The 12,932-nt window shown below is 34.5% G+C and overlaps 1 protein-coding gene across 3 annotated transcripts in view; it reads right to left on the bottom strand.

The window, feature by feature from the left end:
* Cep97 (centrosomal protein 97kDa) overlaps positions 1-12,932 on the bottom strand; it is a 67,845-nt gene that overhangs the window by 46,318 nt on the left and 8,595 nt on the right. For all 3 annotated transcript variants that reach the window (XM_075378242.1, XM_075378244.1, XM_075378245.1), the window contains one exon: positions 6,102-6,298. In XM_075378242.1, the coding sequence (XP_075234357.1) occupies positions 6,102-6,298 (197 nt within the window). The remainder of the gene's footprint in view (positions 1-6,101; positions 6,299-12,932) is intronic.

Here is a 12,932-nt window from a genome sequence, read left to right as displayed (position 1 = left end):
ACTTTTTGGAAGACTTAAAAAAGTTGGAGAAACACTTGGAAAAGTATAAAGAGTTAAAAGCAGATTATGTTAAAAATAAAAAACATCTAGACAAAATAATTTGTTTTTCTATCTTTTTATAAGGACTTATTGAATGACCCTTGTATATATATTTAGATTACATTTTTTATAGTCCATCATTTTTTCTTTCTTTTCCTCTGTATGTTAAATAACTATACATAATATAATATTTTTTCAACCTCTGCAAAGTACAGAATTAGAGAACACTCTTACCTTTACTTTTTTATGTTCAAAACGTTTTTGGGCCTCAGCCCAATTTTCAGTGATATTTTTTTATAATTCTTCATCCGTTTACATTTGCACATTTATCTTTATTTATTTTGTAAAAATTGATATTGATAAAATTTAAAAACATTTAAAAAATTCAGAGCAAATATTTGTTCTGAGAGAATGAAGAAATATTGCAATGACTATTATAATTTATCAATATCTTTGTATGCTAACTTAAATAATTTTAATAAGAACGTCCCCATCAAATTCTGTTTGCAGATCTATAAGGCTGAATTTATGTTTATATCTATATATGGGGGACATTCAATAATTAAAGAGACAAGTTGATGTAGAAATGAAACAGTTTGTAGGAGGATTTTGTACTTTCATGACTTTAGTTGGCATCATTGGGATGAGCTGAGAACAGCTGACAGATAAAAATTGTTTTGTTTATAACCTCAATATTGCATTTAATGATGGCGTGTCTGCTTGAAGTTTCCATATTAGTTGAAAAATGTTCAGTGATTCATTTTTTGCTTTCTGAAGATGAAAAACGGGCTAAAATCTTTTCTTGAATTATTTTACAGTATGGTGAAAATTGTATGAACCGGGGGAATTTTTATAAGTGGGTAAACAATTTTTATAAGTGGGTTTACAATTCAAAAACGGTTGAACCTCAGTGACTGACGAGCAACGTCCTGGCCGGGCAGTTGAAGTGTCAACTCCTTTGCTTGAAACCCACATTGACAACAACATTATTCATGTAGACCAATGTATTACAGTTGAACATATAGGAAAAACAGTAGCAATAAGTGTTGGCACGGTTCATAACGTTATCAGTAACAAGCTCAAGTAGAGAAAAACAAGTGTAAGGTGGGTCCTGAAAGAGGTAATGCAATAACACAAGGAAACAAGACTCAAAGTGTGTACAGACTTGAAAGAACACTATGAAAAGGAAGGTGACCCTTTTCTAAACAAGATTTTAATGTGTAATAAAACTTGGGTTCACCGTTTTGAACCAGAATTCAAAAGCATGGAATGGAAGCACATCAGTTCACCCGTCTGAAAGAAATTCAGAATGCAAGCATCAGCGGAAAAAGTCATGTTGACTGTCTTTTGGATGCCCAAGGTGTCGTCTTTTGTGATTATTTGGAAAATCAGCATACAATAAACAGTGTCTACTACTCAGACATGCTGATGAAAAAAGTAAAGCCAGCAATGAGAGATAAGCGTCATGGATCTCAAAGAAAAGGTGTGATATTGCTACACAACAATACTCGCTCTCACACCGCCCAGCTAACCCAAGAAAACATTGGAAAAGTGGGTTAGGACATACTACCAAATCCTCCCTACAGTCTAGATTTGGCTCCCTCAGATTTTCACTTGTTTGGTTTACATGGCATTACATGAAAAAGTTCAACAACAATGAGGTCAAAGAATTTGTGGGAAAGTGGCTCAAACAACAAGAAAAAGACTTCTTTGCATCAGGTATAATAAACTAGTTCATCGTTGGGACAAGTGAATTTATGTTGAGAAGTATTAAAAGTCTCATTTTGTAAAAATACAGATTTTTTCTATATTAATTTGTCTCTTTAATTATTGAATGTCCCTCATATACATAAAATTTTCCTAAAATTTCTAATTTTTTATTATAATTTTCATGTTCAATATTTACTCTTTCGATTACATCTAAATAATTGTCTAAATTAGTTATATTATGATTATTATTTATTAAATGGTCGGCTACATTTGAGAGACCAATATTTTTATTTTTAAATGATCTAAAATGTTGACTAAATCTATCTTTAAAGGACCTATTCGTTTTACCAATATATATCTTTTTGCAATTGTTGCATTTTAATTTAAATATATATATATATATTATATAAATAATGTGAATCTTAAAATAATATCTTAGAATAATTGAATCTTATAAAAGTAAATCTAATAAAAGTACTCATCATTCCAGTACTGTACAGCAAAATTTGCATATATATGTTCATAGTAGTTTTCAAAAGTTTAAAAAATATAATTTCAACAAATATAAAATGAATATATTTTGGAATAATTATAGAATTCATTCAATACAAACTAAAGATGTGGGATCCTGCGATAATCGATTATTGGAGATAATATGATAAGTTTAGTCTAATCACTGTGTTTTGGTGGTTTACATTTTGTATAATATATAAACTACATAATCAAGTGCACACAAAATAGGCAATATGAATTACAAATATCCCCCAGAATGCTACTTGAAAGTCTACCACAGTGCAAACTCAACTGAACAAAAAAATAGAGAAAAACAAGTAACAAAATAAGAATGGTAAACATGATAGGTGATGTATTTCACAAATATCCTATTCACCTCCCTCTATGAATCATGAGACCTTGCCGATGGTGAGGGGGCTTGAATGCTCAGTGATATAGAGTAGCTGGACCAAAGGTGCAACCATATCGGAGAGGTATCAGTTATGAGCCAGACTAAGAAATGATTCCAGAAAGAGGGCAGCAGCTCTTTCATTAGTTGTTAAGGGTGTAGGTCAGGATGACTTAAACGGCCATATCAACATCACTCAATCTTCTGAGTACTGCGCAGCTGAAAACAATAAAAAACTACAGCTCCTTTTTTACAAGAAAATGAAGCTCTCTGCATTTTCATATATAAAGATGGAGACACCTTCCTTGGTAAAATATTCTGGAGGTAAACTAGTCCCCCGTTCGGATCTCCGAGTGGGGACTACTAAGGAAGGAGTCACCAGAAAATTAAAAAATAACATTGTACGAGTCGGAGCGTTGAATGTTAGAAGTCTAAAAAAGGTTGGTAGGTTAGAAGATTTAAAGAGGGAAATGGATAGGATAAATGTAGATGTAGTAGGAATTAGCGAGGTTTGGTAGGAAGAGGAAAACGACTTTTGGTCAGGTGACTTTAGAATAATTAACTAAGTTTCAAATAATGGGTATGCAGGTATAGGTTTCATAATGAACAAGATAGGGAAGAGAGTAGAGTATTTCAAAATGCATAGCAATAGAATCATTGTAATAAGGATAAAATAAAAACCTAAACCAATAACAATTATTAATGTCTATATGACTACAAGCGCCCCATGATGATGTGTATACGAAGAAATTGACGAAGCAATTAAACACGTAAAATGGGATGAAAACATAATAATAGTTGGAGATTGGAACGCAAGCATTGGAAAAGGCAAGGAAGGAAATATAGTGAGTGAATACGGACTGGGCAAAAGGAATGAAAGAGGGGACCGACTTATACAGTTTTGCATGAAGTATAATTTAGTAACTGTCAACACCCAGTTTAAAAATCATAATAGAAGAATATACACATTGAAAAAGCCAGGTGATACTGCAAGGTATCAGATAGTTTATATCATGGTTAAGTAAAGATTTAGAAATCAACTTGTTGACTGCAAAGCTTACCCTGGAGCAGACATTGATAGTGACCATAATTTAGTGATAACAAAATGTAGATTGGGGTTTAGAATCCTGAAGAAAAGGTGTCAGATGAATCAGTGGAATTTAGAGAAGCTTGAGGAAGAGGAGGTAAAGAAGATTTTTGAGGAGGACATTGCAAGAGGTCTCAGTAAAAAAGATAAGGTAGAAAATGTAGAAGAATGGGAGAATGTTAAAAAGGAAATTCTTAAATCAGCAGAAGCGAACTTAGGTGGAACAGAGAACTGGTAGAATACCTTGGATTTCAGATGATATACATACTAAATATAAGAATACTAGTGATGAAGAAAGTAAAAGGAACTATCGACAATTAAGAAATACTACAAAAGAAAGAAGAGTGGATTAAAGAAAAGTGTTCAGAAGTGGAAAGAGAAATGAACATTGGTAAAATGGATGAAGCATTCAGGAAAATTTTGTGGTAGATAAATTAAAATCTAATAATGTGTTAAACAAAGATGGTATACCGATTTATAGTACAAAAGGAAAAGCCGATACGTGGGTGGAATATATTGAAGTTATACAGAAGAAATGAATGAGAAATTGGTGTTATAGAGGAAGAAGAGGAAGTCGAAGAGGATGAAAGGGGAGAAACAATACTGAGATCTGAATTTAAGAGAGCATTACAAGATTTCAATCACAGAAAGGCTCCTGGAATAGACAGAATACCAACAGAATTACTGTGCAGTACAGGTGAGGAAGCGATTGATAGATTATACAAACTGGTGGGTAATATTTACAAAAAAGGGGAAGTTCTGTCAGACTTCAAAAAGAGTGTTATAGTCATGATACCAAAGAAAGCAGGAGCAGATAAATGTAAAGAATTCAGAACAATTACTTAACAAGTCATGCAACAAAAATCTTAACTAGAATTCTGTACAAAAGAATTGAGAGGAGAGTGGAAGAAGTGTTAGGAGAATACGAATTTGGTTTCAGGAAAAATATGGTGGCAAGGGAAGCAATTTTAGCCCTCAGATTAATAGCAGAAGGAAGATTAAAGAAAAACAAACCAACATACTTCGCATTTATAGACCTGGAAATGGCGTTTGATAACGTAGACTGAAATAAAATGTTCAGCATTTAAAAAAAATTAGGGTCCAAATACAGAGATAGAAGAATCGCTAACATTTACAGGAACCAAACAGCAACAGTAATAACTGAAGAACATAAGAAAGAAGCCATAATAAAAAAGGGAGTCCTACAAGGATGTTCCCTATTCCCGTTAGTTTTTATCTTTACATAGAACTAGCAGTTAATGATGTTAAAGAACAATTTCGATCTGGAGTAACAGTACATGGTGAAAAGATAAAGATGCTATGATGTGTAATTCTATATAGTAATTCTAGCTGAGAGTAAAAAAGGTTTAGAAAAAACAATGAACGGCATGGATGAAGTCCTACGCAAAAACTACTGCATGAAAATAAACAAGAACAAAACAAAAGTAATGAAATATTGTAGCAATAATGAAGATAAACCACTGAATGTAAAAACAGGAAGAGGAAATATTATGGAGGTAGAAGAATTTTGTTATTTGGGAAATAGAATTACTAAAGATGGACGAAGCAAGAGTGATATAAAAATGCCGAATAGGACATGCGAAATGAGCATTCAATCAGAAATATAATTTGTTTACATCAAAAATTAATTTAAACATCCGGAAAAGATTTTTGAAAGTATATGTTTGGTGTGTAGCTTTATATGGAAGTGAAACATGGACAATCAGTGGTACCCGAGAAGAAAAGATTAGAAGCTTTTGAAATGTGGTGCTACAGGAGAATGTAAAAATCAGATGGGTGGATAAAATGACGAATTAAGAGGTGTTGCAGCAAATTGATGAAGAAAGTAACATATGGAAAAATATAGTTAAAAGAAGAAACAGACTTGTAAACCACATATTAAGGCATCCTGGAATAGTCGCTTTAATATTGGAGAGACAGGTAGAAGGAAAAAATTGTGCAAGCAGGCAATGTTTTGGAATATGTAAAACAAATTGTTAGGGAAGTAGGATGTAGGGGGTATACTGAAATGAAACGACTAGCACTAGACAGGGAATCTTGGAGAGCTGCATCAAACCAGTTGAATGACTGAAGACAAAAAAAAAAGGAAGGATAAACCAATATAATTTAGTTAATGAACTTACTACATAAAAAAAATCCCACAATTTTTATTTTTTATTCTACAGTAAACTGTTTCTTTATTTCTTTAATGTGTCTTCCATACATAAATTGAACAGCAACTGATACAAGTAACATATTTTATTTCAATCTTTTTTGATAGCAGCCTGTTTTCCTTGACTTCAACGTTAAATTTTGTAATTTTATATGCTAAATTAAATATATATAATCATTTAAAAAGGATACATGCAATTGCCAGTCATTGTAACACAAGGATTTCCAGTTATCGATAATTCTCGTAAATCTTTTAGATGAACCAAATGTGATACTTCATTGAGATCTACTAAATTATTGGATGCCAGGGTCAATGTTACAAGACTGGGAGGTAGATATATTTCACAATGCAACAACTGTGAAATATGATTCTTATGCAGAAATAATGCCTGAAAAAAAAAATAAAACACAAATTCAACACAAAAAATAATAATGCAAAATTATTTTAACTTAATATCTTTTCGTGTACTTGCGGCTCGATCAGGATATTGAGAGATTGACAATTTATAATGTTTATCATAATTACAATTCATTAGTTTAAAAACATAAGTAAAATAGGATAAATCAATAATAACACTTATAATAATAATAAACAACAATAAACAACTCACAATAATAATCAAAATAATAACAATAATCATAACAGCAAACAATAATAAACGAATAATAATAATTTTTTTTTTTGTGGAGGGAGGTGGAAATGCATTTATACACGAAGTGTCGGATAATACCCACTGATGGTATTATCCAACCACTATCAGCAGACTACCGACCAAAACCACCCCGCTTTCTACCAGGACTCAACCCAGAACCGTTTAGCACATTACTTCTGGTCGAGTTCTTCTATACTAGCCTGATTAGGTGCTACCTAATTTTCAGAAAGATCCAGGTCAACCTTTTTGGTCCTGAGAATGTTGTCGATTTCCCAACTGCTCAGATTACAGAGCGTCATCGCAACCACATTGTGCCCCACAATGCTCAGTGCTCCGAGATCTGCCTCTAGTGTCCCTTGATCTACTGCCCATCGAGCACATTTGAAAAAAGTGTGCTCAGCGTTATCCCGTACAACGGGGCAATAGACAGTCGGGGGATGGAGCTTTCCCTATGACATGGAGGTAAGCATGAAGTACCCATGACCAATAAAAATTGGGTCATGTAGTACACTCCACCTCTCAATGCTGCCGCTCCATCCATGGTCTGATCAAAGGGATAAGCCTTGGGGTCTATCGTCCTCTGGTCTCATGGTCCCAGGTCTCTTGCCATGCGAGGAACATGCGAGTGCGTTCCTCGTTGGCAATGGTCTCCCAGTCTTCGCCTGGTCATCATCTCTTGTAGGATAGCAATGGGTATGACGCCGGCGACCACCAGTACTGCAGGCTCGGAGACCGTCCGATACGGGGAAGCGGCTCGCAAGGCTGCGGTCCGTTGCACCTGCGCGAGCCGCTTCCGGTTTCTTGCTCTTAATGCCTGGCCCACAATTCCGACCCGTATTACAGGATGGAATGCACCGTGGACTTTAGCAATCGCCGTCTGCTGGCCTTCGGTCTGCCGACATTCGCCATGAGCCGGCTGAGGGCAGTTATGGCTCTTGCAGCTTTTGCCGGCGGCTCTCCGAAACTGCCCAGCAACGCTGAGTTTCCGGTCAATCATCATACCGAGGTACTTTGCGGCCGGATTAGGCTCGACAACCTCCACCCCGACCCTCAGGGAGAGAAGGTTGTCATCATATGCTTCTTCGTTAAAACCTCAGTTTTGCTGAGAGCTACAGACAACCTACGGCCGTCCAGCCAGGCAGCAACTCTGTGCATGGCTCGGCTTAACCTCAGTTGGGTGTGCTCCACATCGCGGTCTGCGACAAGTAGTGCAACGTCGTCAGTGTACCAAACCAAGACAGATTCTTCAGGCATTTCCAACCTCAGCAAGCCATCATAGACGGCGTTCCAAAGGTCGGGGCCGATAATCGATCCCTGCGCCGCCCCTGACGTGATCGCAATCCTACGCCAGCCTTCCACGGTCTCGTAAATGAGGCCGCGGTTCCTCAGGTATGCGTCCACCACTCTGAGGAGGTATTGAGGCACATGGAACGAATGCTCCAGGGCCCTTTCATATCGTTCCACCGTGCGGAGTTGAAAGCGTTTTTAACGTCCAACGTAACGAGGACCACACGTCGCGAAAAATGACTGTGGTCCTCTGCTCGCCGCACTGCCTCAATAACCTCGTGAATTATGTCTAGGGTCAACCGACCTGCCGGAAACGGTACTGGTTGGGTAACAGGCCACCTGCCTGATTCATCGCCGCAACCAATCTTTTCTTTAACAGCTTTTCCAATACCTTCCCAGCTGTGTCAAGCATACACAATGGCCGGTAGGAGGACGGCGACTCTACGTTTTCTTTGCCCTTGGGAATCAGCGCAAGACGCGCGGTCTTCCATCTGGCGCTAAAAGACCCAGCTTTCAGACATGCATTATACATGTCTAAAAGAAGATGGGGCCTGCAGCGCCCCACAAGTTTGAGCACCTCGGCCGGCTTTTTTGCCTTTCAGCGACCGTAGGACTCCCTCCAGTTCTTCCATCGAGAAGAGCGGGAAGGAAGTCGCCCACTTCGCCGAAGTCCCGCTCGGCACGGACCGAGTGGGCCGGTAACAACATCTTAACGACATGCTCCACTTTAGCCTCGTCTAGTGGCTTCTCAAATCATGTTTGAGAAGCCCAGATCAAACATATTGAACTAGATGAAAAAATGAACTTTTTGAACATCCTTGTAGCAGTGGTTTCTTAAATTCTAAGATTCTACAGTTGGATAAGTAAGTCTGCAAACTGTCTTTATATGTAATCTTTGTACTAAAATATATTTTACTACAATATCAATTATCTTTCACATCACATCTACTATCTATTATCACTTCTATTTTTTATGAGTATTTGTGATGCTGTCTACCCAGAATTTGTCATTTTTTGGCTACCCAGAATAAAGAAGTCCTTATATTTTAGTGTCCAGTTTTTTGCTCATCTGGTACATTGTTTTTTTACATTTTTGTAACATTTTTGCTTATTTCAAATGCTATTCTATGCGTATAAAACAATGAAATAAGCCAAAATAATTTTTATAGTGGCAAAATTGATTTGTTTGTTAAGCACTACTCACTGCAAAATCTGAAGTTTGAATCTGTTTATTTTAAATTATTTGTTTTTTGTTGGCACTTTGTCAATTTTGGTCATATTAAGAAGGGGATGGGCTGAGACTGCGAAAACTCCGCAGACTTGAAGAATATTTTCTTAGAAGGTGGTAAAAAAAATTTCAGGAAAGTGCCAATTTACAGATAAATTTATCAATGAAATTCAGGGCTACTATGGTTTGCTACAAGAAAAAATACATATAGTATAAGACATGAAGCATGCAATATGGGCATGCTATTTTGATAAAATCATTTATTTTGATAAAATCTCGACACATGAAAACCCTTCACATGGGCTTTATCCATGGAACAAGAACTATCATTGAATAAACAGTACTAACATTGAAGCAAAAATAGTTTATTAACATGGAACTAAGAAAAACAGAAAAAGACTCAAATCAGAATATAAGGATGATGAGGAAGAAGATCCAGACAATGCAGAATTTGGTGCTGGGATGCACTGACTTACAGTAAATGATGTTTTTAATAGTTTTCCGAAAATTGTATGTTTTTTTTAAAAACAATGTTCTCATGAACCGCTTAAAGTAGGAAAATTAAATTTTTTCAGTGTGCACAACTACTGAGTTTTTTTTTAAGACCTAATGATTTATATTTTCTAAGGTACATCAACTTTTTGCGAAAAAAATTGAAAAATTGAATAAAAATTCTAAGTGAAAATAGTTTTGCAGTAAAAGTAAACTCGATAGCTAAAAGAAAGACCTTAAAACAACTGTGCAAAATTTTCCTGCTGATTTCCTATTGTGTCTTAAATAATGAGGCAATAATGGGTAATAAAAATTAGAAAGATAATTGGTCTTAAAAGTTAGAAAAATAAACATTATCGAGATACAAGTACCAGGGGTATCCTTAGTTCTAAAAATCTAATAGCAGAACGATTTTAAATTATTTATTGCTGTTTAGATAATTTTAAAAATGTTTACGTCAATATTCATTTAGCAGAACATGATCAAAAAATTAAACATTTGATATAAAAACAATTGTTTAAATGTATACTTTATTTCTAATTTCCGGAAACGAATATTTTTGTCTGTCCGCCATTATGTTTTTTTTAAAGAAAAAACTATTTCAGGAACAGTTGGAGCTATTGCAATAAAATTTTGTACTTTATTTTAAACTAACATTTTTTAACAGGAAAAAAATGATACTCTTCATTGAAATTTCAAAATTGTGGTAGTTTCAATTTTTCAATCTTAAATATCTTAGAAATTATTAGATTTATCAAATTGTGTTTTTATTATAAAAATTATGAATCATCCTTTTGTGAACAAAACGACACCTTAGTCATAAAAATCTGAACAAACAACAGTTATTGCAAGAAGTAGGCCATCAATACACCAATATTGTATTGATGGCCATCTTGTTTTTTTTATTATTGTGACTCACTCGATAAGTAAATCAAATTTTCTGATTAAAATTGCTAAAAATTCAACATCATGGAAATTTAATAATAATTATTGTAAGAGCTAGCCAAGAAACAATTAATTCTCAATAATAAAAAAATGTGAAAACTGAATACATAGTTTTTATTCAAACAAATTTTATTAATCAAAAAGGCTATATAAATAAGTACTCTATGATAACTGTAACTGAAACAGCTGTTTTTTTATTTTTACATTGTTTTTCTTTCACTTGAAAACAAAATATTTTCATGTTCTATTACTTCCATTGAATTGTGATATATGTGCTCTGAATTTTGAAAATCTTTGTTTCTTGGTTGAAAATTATCATTAATCATGTTGTCATTTAAAATGAATAAAAATTATACAAATAATGAACTTGCTGATATGCATTTTACATACCGTCTTGCCATTGGCAGCGCGAGCGAAGCAAAAAGGCTTTACCAATAAAAATATTCAAACAGCTGTCAGCCAGATAGAAAATTATTTTCATGTCTTCATACACGTTTAAGTGAAAAACTGGGATATTTAAAGCTGTCATAGTTGGTAATAATAGACCTAAAACTAATTCAACACCACAGGTAGAAGAAAGAGATTTGAAAAAGTTTGCAAAGGATCCGGAATTATCATGCAGAAGAGTTGCTGTCCAAGAAAACATATCTTGTATTATAGTAAAGAATACTTTACACTCACAATTACTGCTGTACCCATACCATCTGCGACAGTACAAGCTCTTCTACCTGGTGGTAATCAATGAAGGATTGCATTCAGTTGGTGGTTAATTAACAAGTGTGTGCCTATAACCTGGAGTAGATATCTAACATTTTTTTTTACAGACGAGGTGTCTCACTAAGGATGGTATAAACAACTTCGACTACCAACATGTTTTGTGTGAGGAAAATCCTTATGCATTTTTTCAAGCAGGAAGTTAACACAGGTTTTTTCTGAATGTTTGGGGAGCAATCTAGATGAATAAGCTAATCGGGTCGTTCTTTTTGCCACATCGATATACAGGTTACTCATATTTGGAATTCATAACAAATGACCTACCTCAACTTCTAGAGATGTTCCTTTGCAAAGCACAGTGAACATGCGGCTCATGCATGACGGTGTGCCTACCCACTTTGCAACTGCTGTCAGAAAAAAATTAACTGATCTTTTTCAAGGAAGGTAGATTGGTTAAGGGGCAGTCCCATTTGTTTGTCTGCACACTCGCCAGATCTGAATCCATTAGACTATTATCTATGGAGATATGTAAAGTCTCTTGTTTATTCAGCACCAATTGTCAATGTTCATCAGTTAGAGGAGAGAATTGTCCGCTCTTTTCAAACAATCAGGGAGCAGCCAGGAATTTTTGAGCATGTACATCAGTCACTAAATGTGTGGATTGTTGTGTCAGAATGAATGGAGGTTACCATTGAACATTTGTTGTGATTCTCAGCAGAAAACCAAAATTTCACATGCTCTTATAATAATTTTATTAAATTCCCATAATGTTGAATTTTTAGCAATTTTAATCAGAAAATTTAATTTAGTTATCAAGTAAGTCATGATAATAAAAAAAATCAAGATGGCCACCTTGTCAGTTAAGGCCTACATTTTGCAATAACTCTGTTTTGTCACTGGATTTTTACAAGTAAGATGATGTATTATAAAAATTATGAAACTTTTTTTGTGAACAAAACAACACAATTTGATAAATCTAGTAATTCCTAAGATATCTAAGATTGAAAAATTGAAACGACTGCCATTTTGAAATTTATCAATGAAGAGTATCGTTATTTTTTTCCTATTAAAAAATGTTAGTTTAAAATAAAGTACAAAATTTTATTGCGTCATCTCCAACCGTTCTTGAAAAATAGATTTTTTCTTTAAAAAAAAAAAAAAAAAACAGAATAGCAGACAGACAGAAAAATATGCATTTTCAGACCTGTGTTCATTGGATATACTTTCTTCAGTATGTTAAGTAGAATCACTTCCTAGAGTTTGGCCTCACCTTTTAAGGACACTCTCTACATAAAACAATTGCGATTTACATGCTTTTATTTAACTTGCTCTGTGCATGGCAGGATGATCAAAATTTTGGCAGCAATATTTAACCTACTTCCAGATGAGGTAGAAGGTAAAACTTTCCACACATGTTTGTTGTCGATGAATATGCATTGTGATGACAAAAATTCTATAAAAAAATTTATTTTCATAGAAAATTTCTTGTTCGCATATAACAAAATTCAAACAACTGCACATGTGTACAAAAGGCTTCAACGCAGAGTGCCAGTCAGCTGTGCTTTCTACTATGTAAGAAAACAGATTTGTAATGTGGTGGTATCCAGTGAGATACATTAAAACCTTTACACTCGCCATTTAAAAATCTGTGTACCAAATAAGAGTTTGAAATAAAACAATGAATTTCAAAATCAATTTTTGTAT

This window comes from Lycorma delicatula, chromosome 11 (assembly GCF_047948215.1).
Source record: "Lycorma delicatula isolate Av1 chromosome 11, ASM4794821v1, whole genome shotgun sequence".
Taxonomy (NCBI): domain Eukaryota; kingdom Metazoa; phylum Arthropoda; class Insecta; order Hemiptera; family Fulgoridae; genus Lycorma; species Lycorma delicatula.
Note: the sequence above shows the minus strand (reverse complement) of the source record. Positions and strands in the feature narration are given on the sequence as shown.